Here is a 13,898-nt window from a genome sequence, read left to right as displayed (position 1 = left end):
CAAGTGAATCCATAAATCCTAAAGTAAAGAGCATTTGTGTGACAGTGTGGGCCTTGCATTCATTGTCCCAGATGGCCATTCAGACAAACATTATTTAAACAAATCCAGTCTGCATTTTTCGAACAGATTTTTCTGTGTAAAATGTAAAAGCAGCAGTTTTTTTTATTGTAATTTATTTGATAACTGTCGTCTCATCCATGTACAGCGCAGAACAGAATGAACATCGTACTTTATTTAATTTTTTTCAGGCTGTTGGCAGTTTTGGAGATAAAAAAATAATAATTGTTTGTCAGCTCTGGGATCATTATAATTAATTCTATATATATATGTTTGGATCTATTAACAAACCCACCAAATGTCATATACTCATTAAAATTTAAAATATCAAATAATGCATGAAAGTGTGAATCCTCTAGGGATGAGGAGCGGTTTCGCTTTGTTTTTGTTTTGGCCTCGTAATGCCCGGAACAGAAAGGTCATGGGGTCACCAAAAATCATTAGCATTCATCCTCTGGGGGAGCACAAATCACCATACTGAATTTCAGGTCAGTGTGGTCACTAGATGTTGAAATATCTGCTCTGGACCAGCAGTGTTGGATGACACTGCTGTCCGTTACACCACTTTACATAACATCCAAAAATACAGTCATAGGCTGTTATCCAAATAGGTGCTATTTTCATACAATGGTACCTTTCACACCAAAGCTGAATGTTCAGTCTATGAAACCTGTGAACAATGTGCCTCCTCCTGTGTGCTGTCAGTGGGATGTGGATCTATAATGTAAGTATTTTTATTATTTTCTCACCTGCTCCCTACCTGCTTTTTGCCACTTTAACAGCCTTTTTATGTGAAAACCTGATGAAGACATATCCTGAAATTTTGTTGCTGATTATTTTTCATATTAGCTAATTGTCACGCAATCATTACTTGTTGTTAGTTTGTGGTTAGGTCCTCGTTACCTGGCTATACCCTTTCCACACCTTATATGCTGAAAATCTTAGTTGCCAATGTCAGAGAAAGGATGCATGTCCTATCCAAACCTCTGTGTGCTCACTTCACTTTCTGCACCACTGCTTATGCAGTGTAGCCCACTCCGGCACTGCTGCTGCCAACCATGCACTGAGCTCAGCGTGAGTTTCAGTTGGTTTAGAGATACAGGAGGGAATTAGACCAAAACCCTTTGTCATGGTCTCAACAGACTATCAGCACCATGTTATCTTTCTTGTGTTTGTCCATATCTCAGCTTTATGCTAAACAAGACCTCAATTCTTGATTTTTGGCTGATGTAACCAATGCGTCCTCAAGCTTAGCTTTGCCATTACCACCTTGGTGTTTTGAAAGGGAAAAGGGTGGATATGAGTGAGAAACCAAGAGACAGTGTACTGTTTTAATCCAGCAACTTGTCAATAGTTGTTCCATCTTTAAACTTTATCATACTTTTTGGCCTTAGTTGGGCCCATTATTCTCAAAATCAACATTATGTTGTGTTGACTATAACTTGAGACTAACAGTTGAAACTGTGACCTTATCAGGAAATTGTCTGCTAAAGTCATAGATTAAGTTAACCAGTGATTGTTTTTCCCCTTAGATTTCAAACAGACATTTTTTCTGCACTCACAGGAGTCGCCCTCTGCTGGCTATTAGAAATAATGCAGCTTTAAGGCACTTCCTCACTGGCCTTCACTTTTCAGTCTGAGGAGTTATAGCCTATATCAGTTTATTCAGCCAATTAAATTACTAAGAGACTAATCACAGCATGGTTACAATTTGACAAGAACTTCTGTTTTGCCCTTAGTGAATTTCCAAGTTGTTGAGCTTCTATAAGAGCTATTCAAACTGAACTCTGTATTATTGTGGATGATATGAGATATATGTTTTTAAATACATGCCTTTTTACTTTGCTTTTTTAGGCTTTTACTCTGGAGTACCAACAGACTTACTGTATTTCAGTTTTGTCACAAGTGTCATATCAAAACTTTGTGGGTTTTGTCATCTTTGCCTATAAAACTTTAGAAGAATTCATGACTGAATTTATAAATTTGTTCAGGTCTGAATGTCAGAAAACACCCTAGGGCATTATCACAAAGATAGACATAGCTATTATATTATCACCTATTAGTTTTAGACACTCGCATCTCTTTTTCCTTTTAGAGTTAGATATAATTATATTGGGATAAGAGGGTGAAGGGATAACTTATCAGCCAAGAGTAGAAAGATTGCTGCACACATAGAGTGTATGGTTGCAATGCACAGACACAGATACCTGCTAATTAGTGCAAAGTGACATACAAATAATGTACTGGAATTGCCTTCATCAAAACAAAGGTACATCCTTTTTGAATGCCAGAGCTGCAGTTTTTGACACATTGATGCTGCCTTCATTTATCAGCTGTAGAGTTTGCTGCTTGGAGTAAATTGATGAAGATAGTCTTGAGTGAGATCAAGAAATCAAGCAGCCAACTCTTTTCTAATTGTTATTCATTTTTTATTATGACTGCATCCATCGCATACACTTTGCAGAGCCTCAGCAGTCTCCTATCTTGCTGTGGTTACCAGTGAGAGCCCAGTGGAGGGTGAACGCCCTGCCAGCTGTGGCCACCACTGGCATTGCAGCTGTTAGCTGATGCCAACCAGCCCACCTGAGGGCACAAGGTAGCTTTCCCACTGAGCCAGCAATCAGCCAAGAAGTCTCACGGTGCTCAGCGGGAAGGAGAAAAACGGATCCAGGATAGAGATCAAGTGAGGAGGGAAGTGATGAATGGCGGCGGGCAGGCAGGCAGAAGGGCCGCTGGGACCTCCAGCTGGTCCCCATGGAGGTGCAAGCGGCCAAGCTCCACACAGAGCCACCCAGCCCCGTGTCAGCACTTTGGGGAGAAGCTGAGAAAAGTGCTGAGGCGGCAGCAACGTGGGGAGATGAGGTGAAGTGGTGAAAATTTAACCACCCTGATGAAAGTCTAAGTGTGCATGTTAAACAGGCGAGAGGGGGAGGGATGGGGGAAATTGAAGTGTGAGAGGCAAAAGTATGGCAGGAGGTGACTGTTAGAGAGAAACTCTGTGCTTCTCAAACTCTAATTTTACCTGACACCCCAGGGTGCAGTGCAGCTCTTTTATGACCCTGGTTTGACCTCAAAAGTAACATCTTATCCCGTTTCCATTTTTTTTCCTCATGATAATTAGCTGCAAGGACACTGTTTTGTTTCAAAGACAGAGGCTGTATCCCTCTGCACTGCGGCCTGGCTCATATACATGCCAGAGTCTCGTAGCGCTTTTGTGGACCGCCTTTCACATGAAGCAACCGGTTTGCTCTGTGGTGTGTGGAGAAGTGTGCAAAGGAAGAGAGAGGTAGAGTCAAGCAGTGTGATTACATAAGGTTGGGTAACAGGCTCACTGTGGGGATACACACTCACTAGACAGTGTTGATGGAGTCTTTCACAGGCCTGCTGGGGTGTTGATTAGGATGTGCTCACAAACAAGGACCAGATGCTGAAATGGATCTTAATATGCTTTTCTGTCTTTGTTTGTCGCTCCCTCTGATTTATGCTCATCCCTGCCATTTCCCCCACTTTCTTTTTTGCCCTTTTGGCTGTCCTCCCTCTGTGTGTACACCAAATCACATCCCATTCTCCATTGGCCTCCCTCTCCCCAATTTTTTCCCTCTCCCGTCTTCCACTGATTTCCAGGTGCGGTGCGAGCCTCCAGCATCTTCCCCATCCTTAGCGTCATCCTGCTCTTCATGGGAGGCCTGTGTATAGCTGCCAGTGAGTTCTACAAGTCACGCCACAACATCATCCTCAGCGCAGGGATCTTCTTTGTGTCTGCAGGTCAGTCAAACACCCGCAAAATGAAACAAAAGCTTGAGAATTTGTCAAACCATCTGCACTAATTTTGAACTGGCTGCAGACAATCATTCGCACTCACAGTCAAGCAGGCCAATTTAGAATCAGTTAACTTAGCATGCATGCCTTTGATATGTATGTTTAGTTAACTTGGAGAAACCAATGCAAACACAGAAAGGTGGTACATAAGAACCCAGGGGTTTCTTTGAGGCAATAGTGCTAACTAATGCACTGCTCTTTTTCTATGTTATGTTCTGTCATAAAGTATTCACACTGGCATTTACTGGACAACATATATTTAAGTACTGTGTTTGATGTGGCAGTATCAGCCCAGTGTATCAGTCAACCCTCTGTATTTATAACCCCATTTTTGAATTCATCATTCATCTGTTTCATGAAAAACATGGCATCTTTTCACCCCAAAGCAAATAAATAACATCAGAATGCACTGACATGTAGATGAAATGTACATTTAGTTTGGGTACAAGCATATGTGCTCTAATTACAAAGCAGACAAGTACAACGCACGTAAAATTGCTTTTACTGAGCAACAAATTCACTATTTTGATACAATACAAGAAATCAATCAAACATATTGTCTTTGCTTTTGCAAACTGATGGTCACTTTACCTTAAATGCCACATAACAGTTGAAACCAGCAGGTATTATTCATAATCTGTTACGATTATCTGCTTAAAGAAGGGATAAACATTAAACTGTTGGAAGCTGGAGGTTAGACTACATCTACACTGTAAACCAAATGTTCAAAGTAATTAAACACATTAAGAAAATGTCAACTTAATTTTTTTAAAAACAGTCCTACTAACTCAAATAGCTTATGTTCATCTAAAATTTTCTTACATTTGAATTAGTTCATAATTTATTGTTTTGGATCAACTTCAACTATTTTGGCTATTAAGTGCTTGCTACTTTTACTAATTTATTTAAATTATATGGCCGACATCTTTGGAAGGTTTTGATTCCTGGTGTCAGTTTGAACCCCAAATATAAAAGATATTTGTTTTTAGTCTGCTATAGCAGCTGGGTTGATTCAGATTCTGGGAAAAGACAATGAGTGAACAGGGACCGAGAATTAAAGTGTCCTTGTCTTTTATTAGTTGCTCACAGGTTCTTTCACTAACATTATCCACAAAGTTTAACAAATTGTTTTTGTTTGGGGTTTTGTTTTGTTTTGTTTTTTGCTCCTTTTTTTGTCGCTTTTATTTCTTTTTGGAACATTTCATAAACATTTTAAACATTTAAAAAACAATTGGACTTAAAAATTATTCATTTAGTGCAGTGCAGTTATTAGGCCATTATAAAAATCTTCATCAACTGCAAGCTTTAAAAACAATAACCTGACCTTTTTATCTAGGTTTGTTTTGTACTAATAAAGACTCCACTAATGCTGTAATTTCCTGTCAAATATGGAGGTCCGCCCATGTGTCTGCAGTAGTTTGATTTTAAAATGTGAGTGGGTGGGACTGAAGACTCATTGAACCACCAATGTTTGTATCACAGTAAGTATTCTACTTTTCTTTAGATTTCACTTTTTTCCAACCCATTTTAGTGAAATGTCAGCAAAGCAATTCTCAATCAGTGACACCGTTAGCTAACAGTTAATAAGCTAACAGCTAATAAGATGAGTTCACCATGGTAGCTGAGACAGACTGCTACATTTTTACTATAGACAATGTGTTATTCTGAGGTATTTGATTTTTTTTGTCCTTTTTTGATACAATGCTCTCTGTCCTATATAAACATTATGATGAAGTCTTTCAAACTTAAGGGGACGGAATTAATGAAAATTTCAGAACTGGAGAAAAAGTGACATAAGCTGGTAAAAGCAAAGAGAAGTTAACCTTTCGTGATATGACCATGTAGAGCAGGGGTGTCCAACTCCAGGCCTCAAGGGCCGGTGTCCTGCAGGTTTTAGACATGTCCAGCTGATTTAAATGGCTAAATGAGCTCCTCAACATGTCTTGAAGTTCTCCAGAGGCCTGGTAATGAACTAGTTATGTGATTCAGGTGTGTTGACACAGGGTGATATCTAAAACCTGCAGGACACCGGCCCTTGAGGCCTGGACTTGGACACCCCTGATGTAGAGAGATGGCTAAACTTTTTGGGAGGGGATATGTTACTTCAGCCTTTTGAAAGTCAGAATTCTCGTTTCAGTGTCTTTCAACAACATCTAATATTACCAGAATCCAAATGTATAGCTACTTCACTCAATTTGATGAGAGGCATAGGTTCTTGTTCTCACCATAGCAAAGGTCATAACTTGCACTTTTTTTCCGATGTAGGTGTACTCAAAGCACCAACCTTCAAAGGGGTTCAAACAGAGCATGCCCAACACGTTCCACGCCAAACCTAACGGCCATCTTATTCAATCAATTACTTTTTTCAAATAGAAGTATCCTAGTACAGGTAAGACAGCAAAAGTTTTGGCTGAAATGTAAAATGTTAATAATGAAATGAACCTCAAACTGAGACTTTGAATTCTATTCTTGAATTCACTTTGCTTTAATTTTTTGCTTTCCTCTTTCTTTTCTCCAGCCTTACAGCTCAACCTTCAACATCATCTGTCCACTATATCCAGTATTCCTCCTCTGCACACACCCAGACCATCTCAGCTTTTCCTCTTTATTTGTCACTGGGGTTCAGTGGACTCAGAACAGATTACAGTCTAGAACACAGATCATCTGTTTTTACCTACCCACGTGTAGTTTGTTCTCAAAACAACTACAAAATGCAGAGTTGTAGCTAAAATAATACATGGCTTTTGAACATAACTCCGACACAACAAAGGTTCCTGGATGGTGCTTAAAGACTTAAAGTATTATAAAGATTTGCAGAATCTCCTGCGTCACAACAAGTATAAACCACTTTTCTGATGAAGATGATTATGATGATTAACTGGAGAGGTGATCTGTCATACAATAGTCCTGTGAATTAGAGAATTAGTTTGTGATCACATTCTCTGATTCATTCAGGACGAATCAAATGAGCCATATCTGAGATGATGCAGCCGCCCTTGTTATAGTAATCTTTGACAAAAACCCACTTCATTACCAGACTGTGAAAGTCCTTCAGAGTGACTTTGTGGAGGTCTCCCAAGAACTGCTGATGAACTTCTTAGTCATGTTTGGAGTGATCTGTGCACTACACCTACTACTACAACTATTACCAAGGGACTGAACAACACTGTATTCCTTGAGAGTAATCTGTAATCTGGTAAACTGTTCCCCAAAAATGTGCATCACCGTCTCAGAGCACAGTATTGTCTTTGTTGTTTTATTTTATTATTTTTGTTGCAATAACTGAACTTCAAGACATTTCTGATGGTCATTATTTTGAATATGAATGTTAACAAAGCAGGTTGTAAAATAACAGAACCAGGACGGTTGTACATAAGCATTTAAAAATGTAGCATTTCATCAGTTTACAGTGTAATTAGTCACATCTGCTATTTGAAAAAGACATATGTCTTTAGCATTTGATATTTTTGAATATTAACAGTGCAGTGTGTCATCAGTGGAGGCCAAGAAAATACTGTTGAACTGAAGAAATGTGCTTTTAAATTTTGAAGTACACAGTTGGTTTTTGTACAGTTTGTGTGACATGTTTTTGAGTTTTCAGTGTCCAGATCTTTGAGTTTTGTGTAATTAAAAAAGATCACAAAAGTGAACAACAAATGTGATTGTGTTTCACTCATTCCTTTTTAGGTAATGTCAACTTGTTCTCATGGCAGATATGAATGAAAACTTTAAGTTCTAGTTACTAAATATTTTTCAATGTAATTATTAAACATTTTACTTTTATTTTAGTGAAAAGGGTAAATGTGAAATGTACACAATATAGTAGAGTTCTGATAAACTGAAACATTTAAGTTCATCAACAAGTTCTGCTAAATTCTTTGGGTTTACAGTGTACTTCAAAATGAGATCAAGTGAATATGTTCCCATAGAGTGTAAATGAGGGAAGCTGCTTGCTTGGCTCTGTGTAAAGGTAACAAAATCTCAGATGCACCCTAATTTTTACTGCACAGACACAATGTTGGTGTTTTTCCTCTCAGTATTTGCTATAAAGTACTTTTTTAAAACTTAATGTTCTACACCATGAATTCAAAAGGCCATGCTGAAAACTCTCGGGCTGCTGGTCACGTCTGTCACTGCAGCTACAAGTCACTTCTTCTCTTCCCTTCCTTTCATTTCTCTTGGTCCTGTTGCTAGGCTAAAAACCACCCGTTGGGACTCATCTCTAAAAATATGGTGTCCCTGACACACTTTCCCTACAATCCATCTTCCCAGAAATACCATGTCAAACATTTCTGTGTGTCTGACTAAACTAAAAAGGCAAAGTAAGATATATAACTGGAGACGTAAATATATATAAAGAGATCATATATTTGGATATATGTTCAGACACAGAATATATGCTTTATTTCAATCTAGACAAGACATAAATGTCCTTTTTTGCCACAGAAAGGGCAAAGATTAAGACTGTAACATCAGCCGTGTTGGATGAGGAGTTGGACAGGATTAGCAGACTGTGTACAGTGCCTGAATCAGCACTCTAAACATATTTGGTGTGAGCCTGAATGGTAAGTTACCAGGATTAAAGGCTTGAGTTCATCTTGACTGATACTTTGTGTCTTGTTTTCTCTTTGTCTTTTTTCCTCTATCTTTTTCTCCCAATAAATCGACAATTCTTCCCTTATTTTGTGCCCATCTTACATCTCCCAACACGTAAGGCCTGAGCAACATCATCGGGATCATTGTGTACATATCAGCCAACGCAGGAGACCCTTCAAAAAGTGACTCGAAGAAGAACAGCTACTCTTACGGCTGGTCTTTCTACTTCGGTGCCCTCTCCTTCATCATGGCTGAGATGGTGGGCGTCTTGGCCGTGCACATGTTCATCGACCGCCATCGACAGCTGCGAATAGGGGCGCGCGCAGCCGACTACCTCCAAGGCTCGGCCATAACACGGATCCCCAGCTACCGCTACCGCTACAGACGCCGCTCGCGCTCCTCCTCCCGCTCCACAGACCCGTCGCATTCTCGCGACACCTCGCCGGTGGGCCTCAAGGGCTTCAGCGCGCTGCCATCCACGGAGATCTCCATGTACACGCTTCCCCGGGACACCCTCAAATCCTCCGGCACACCAACCGCCACCTACAACTCTGAGAGGGACCACAACTTCCTGCAAGTCCACAACTGCATCCAGAAGGACTTGAAAGACTCGAGCCACACCAACACAGCGAACCGCCGCACCACGCCTGTATGAGAGAGTCGACACAGGCCAGGCCAGCACGGCGGAGACCAGGAGACACGGAAACCCCTGTGGGTGGAGAACGCCCCAGGAGAAGATGGATTTCCATGTTTATAGACATTTGTTCTTTTTGTTCAGCTGCATGACTTTTCCATTACCATTGTTGAGAGAGTTTCAACAAGTCTGCTGTGTTCCTGGATTGAATGGCAGAGGACTGAGAGTGGGACAGGATGTCCCAAGGAAGTGAGCTCTGTCAGGTATTTTTGAGCAGGATTTGTTTGAGGTTCGGGGCGCTGACAGGGAGGGTGGGAGGGGTGGGCATTTATGAGACAAAGAATTGGTTTCATCATTTCATTGCCCTTATGTTTGACAGTATTGCCCCACAAGTTTGGTTGGAGCAACAGGTCAAGCTCCCCCCTCAGCCAGCCTGCCACCTCTTTTATTTACTGACTGATTTGTTCATTTTTTTTGCATTAAAACTGTGAATTGTTACAGCTTGGGATTCAGTAAGAATTACCCCAATCTGTAATCTCTAACAAAGGTACTATATATACATATATATATGTATTACTTTTATAAATCAATTATTACGTTAATAATCAAGAGATACAGACTTTACCGAAGCAAAAAAAGAGAAAAAACACACACACATACACAAAAAAAATCGAGTTAACTAAACCAAGTGCTGTTGGTAATATGAGAAAAGACTCTTTTAGTATCCTTTCATTCGAAGGTCGAGAACAAGAGATGGTCCTTCAGGTAGCAGCAGTACAGCAGCCACCACAGGCAGACGCAGACAGTAGAATAATATCTTTTAATAGAACCTTCTCGTCTTTTTCTCGGTCCCTGTTCACTTTCTTTTTTTATATGGGGGGGGTCGTAACGCGAGAGTCGAAACCCCTTAACAGAAAGAGCCAACAAAAGGGGGTTAAAGGTCACACAAAGCGAAGACTCCAAACACGACTTCTGCTAAATAAGAAAGGAAGGAGCAGAGGGCAAGGAAAAGAAGAGGACGCCAAACACAAAAATAAAAACAAGTTAAATATGAAATAGTACAAGAGAAGCTAAGTGACTCACAATTTCAGAAATTAAATGCATGCTATAAAATTACAGCAAATCTGCTCTGAGAAACTTAAGTTTTAAAGGTTAATAATTATAAAGGGGGGGGGGGAAAGCCAAGGCGCTAAAGTATTAATGTTTTCATGTGTATTTTTCTTATGTTTTTTATTTATTTATTTAGTTCATTACTGCTTTTGTGAGACGAACCAAACAATCTACATGGAACAAAACTGCTTTTTTAAATGGTTTGGTCGATTTCTTTATAAATATATAAATATATGTATGTATGTATGTATTTTATTTTTAAAACTCACACAGCCTTAGTCATTTCTTTGTTTCGTTTGATTTTTAATGTGTTGTTCAAATTGAAGGTGCCAAAACCGAATGATCCTATACTTGGATGCATCAAGTCCTGATGAATAAAATACGAACCCTAGGGGGAACAAATCATCACGTTTCACTGCGTGTCTTTACAACACCTTCTTGTTTGTCGCACTTGTCTGTCTGTCACATTTTGATATCTGAAATGTTGGTCCTTATTAGAGAAGAAAAGAAATACAAACAGAATCAGGCTTGAAAGGAAAGTATTTGTCAAACAGAGCTGTGGTTTTTAGCATTTATAATGTTTTGACTTCATTGTGAATGTGACTTTTTAGCCTTTTAGAAAATAGATAAGTTCAGGAAAACACATGTCTCGAAGTGCTTGATAACATGAGCTAGACCCCATGATATTACAGAGAAAACAATAACAATTCCCAACAAGCAGAGCTTGGCAACTGTGAGGAGTAAGAACTCACTTTTAACAGGAAGCGACCACCTGCAGAAGCAGGAGAAGCAGAGATGTGTGACGTGCCATGTGATTAACAATGGCATGTAAGCTATGCCTTCTGCTTCCCATAATGAATAAAAGGGAAGCAGAGAAGAAATGCTAAGTGCATCATGCGAAGTTTCCTCAGCAGCTCGAGCCTATAGCAGCATAACTAAAGGCTGATTCAGGGTTCTAAGCACAATCTTAAAAGTAGAACTGCTGTTCTAGCTGGTGCACCATGGCAGGAGCCTGGTAACTAAAGGCCCCGCCTCCCACTAGAAACTCTACGAACTACAAGTCTGCAGTCTTTTTGGGGAGAAAGATCTTGGATCTGGATTTACAGGAAGCCAATATTTAAGAAAAGAGACATATAATCACTCTGTGGTTGCTCACTGTGACGTTATGATTCAGAGATTTTTAGGGCAGCATATGATAATTCAGTATTTAGAATAGTTTACCTAATTTATTTGTGTTGTCTGGCTTCGTAGAGAACTACAAGTGCACATTTAATGTATGCAGTGGTTTTTGTTTTCTGTTGTTTGTTTTTTTTTTCAATAATATCAGCTAAAGCTTTAATATATATAACGAGAGAGGAATCAGTCCTTGTGCAGAACCCTGGTGAACTCTGACTTTGACTTACTTTTAAGGACTTTTGAAGAGTCCTGATTTATTGGAAGAAACTGGAATGTATCAGATAAACAGGATTTAAACCAACATTATTTATTACTGTGGTGGACTGAAGTCACTGTAGTAAAATGTCAAATAAGGGAGGACAAGCGCTGAGGTGAGTAACATCCACATAATTATTGTCTCATATTTTTTTTATTTTCAGGTTTACTTATTTAAGAGTTTGGCAAATCCAGTATTTCACAAGGAAAGAGGAAAACTACAATAGATGCAGATGCTATAATTACAAAACAAGATTAGGTGAAATGTGAAAAATATTGTGAAATTATGGGGAATAATGTAGGCTACTCCTTTTCAACACGCAAGGCTGTAAAAGGAAGGCCTTTGTAATAAAGGGTTGAAATCCGTTTTTTATACCAATCAGCATTTACAAGATCTCACATCTGCCTATAGCCAAAGACACAAACAGGTCCAGGATCAGAAATCCTGTCAAACTTGTGGTCTGAAGCTTGAGCTGTCAGAGAGAGATTATATTTTTCTGCATTTTGGAAGGTACACTGAACAAACTATAAACTGTTTCTGTTTACTGTTAGCCATCAGATACACTGATGATGAAATTCAGAAAAAATGATTAAGTCCACTTTAAGCACACACTGCTTACAACAAAAGTCACTCGGATTAAATAGGTAACTGGGTAATTTCTGGAGTGATTAATATGCTTAGGATGGCAACAGGATATTTAACACTTCTCAATCATGACTCCTTTCTACCATACGCTAATCTCAGGTTTCTTCAGCTGATCGGGTCTTCAGCAACGTTATGTGGCGAAAAAATTAGGTCACCTGACCACCTAGCTATACTGAATGACCAGGCTTTTCCATCAATCGATTTGTTTTCTTCCCTGATGGCACAGGCATATTCTAAGATGCCAGGATTCATCAGGCTCAAATTGGGACCGTGTGGTTCAGGGAGCATGGGGCATCATTTTTCACACAAGGATCGGCCACCACAGAGTGTAGACCTTAAGTCCAATGAGAATATTGAAAATCTAGCATCAATACAAGATTTTGGTAAATAAATAAATAATGCAACATTGGACAGAAATAAATGTTTTAACTCAGTATACAGACATTTTTTCCATCTTTTCTTTACAGAACCATTTTGGTGTTAACCTTATATAGTATATGGAATAAAGAAATGCCAGGAGTTTGATAGAGGGCTATTTTTCAGACACTGAATATCTATACAAAATATTTGCTATTTGGCACCTTCCTTCTAAAAAATATTGGCATCAGCCTTCATACACCCATAAAAATAAAGGCTGAGCTGTCAGACATAAAACCATGTGTGCTCTGCTAAAATCAGGGCCTCAGCCTGCTGTTGTAAAATTGTGATAACACGCTGTAATCGACCACTGGGAGCTGCAATCCAAAAAATATCACCATCGGCCATCAAATGTCTGACTTTACCACGTTTAAAGCATGGCAATATCTCTGTTTAACAAAAAGCAGCTCAACCCATAAATTTACAAAACAGGCTGTCTGGGAGTTTTATCTCTTGTGCTTTACAAACACAGCTCTTTTACACAGTAGTGAGCACATTTGTTCCTTTCTTTCTAAAAAGCCTCAGAGAAGCCTGCATGTTCGACACAAACAGCAGCGGCATCTTTCTGCATCGAGGCATCCCCAAGAAAGAAACACGGGTTTGCAATAACACAGTTCTACCAGAGGTTTGCCTGCAAAAAGAACATCCAAAACCTTTCTACACCACCAGCCTAAAAGCATTGCTTTCAGAGCCTAAAACACTGCTGCAAGTGTGTATAAGCGTGTGAAGTGCTAACTGTACGCTGTTGAAGCAGGTGTACAAAGCAAATCTATTTGTGAGACAAAAGGCAGATTGTTCTTCAGCATGTGTTTCTTGTGCAGAGACAAGTCAAACCACTGAAATAAATATAAATCAAAGGATTTGCAGACTTCTCTGTGAAATTATGCTCTTAGATATCCTCTAAGCTCTGGACACTTTCAGATTCATCAAATAAGAGGGCAGAGAAAAGTTTCTCTTTAAAAATGTGCTGAGATCCTAATAAGCCATTATCTGAGTTCATGGACACGAGCTGCTCCCCATAAATTTGAGGGGAAAATGTGTCAACGTAGCAGTCTAAATGAATAGGGCTTCTTTATGTATAGCCTCCTTTATTCAGAATTCATAAGCAGAAGCCATTTTACAAGCCTGGATTACATTAAAGAGAAAGTGTGTGTGTGTGTGTGTGTGTGTGTGTGTGTGTGTGTGTGT

General features: G+C 39.4%; 1 protein-coding gene across 1 annotated transcript in view; it reads left to right on the top strand.

The window, feature by feature from the left end:
* The window catches only part of cacng2a (calcium channel, voltage-dependent, gamma subunit 2a), an 89,021-nt gene extending 78,601 nt beyond the window's left edge, over window positions 1-10,420 (top strand). The window contains exons 3-4 of the mRNA XM_005726294.2: window positions 3,682-3,822; window positions 8,592-10,420. Coding sequence (XP_005726351.1) covers window positions 3,682-3,822; window positions 8,592-9,127 — 677 coding nt within the window. The 3' untranslated portion in view covers window positions 9,128-10,420. The remainder of the gene's footprint in view (window positions 1-3,681; window positions 3,823-8,591) is intronic.
* The last annotated feature ends 3,478 nt before the right edge of the window (window positions 10,421-13,898 follow it).

This window comes from Pundamilia nyererei, unplaced genomic scaffold (genome assembly GCF_000239375.1).
Source record: "Pundamilia nyererei isolate P.nyererei 1_Seehausen unplaced genomic scaffold, PunNye1.0 scaffold00018, whole genome shotgun sequence".
Classification (NCBI taxonomy): Eukaryota; Metazoa; Chordata; class Actinopteri; order Cichliformes; family Cichlidae; genus Pundamilia; species Pundamilia nyererei.
The sequence above is the reverse complement of the archived record's forward strand: the minus strand, read 5'-3'. Positions and strand labels throughout refer to the sequence as shown.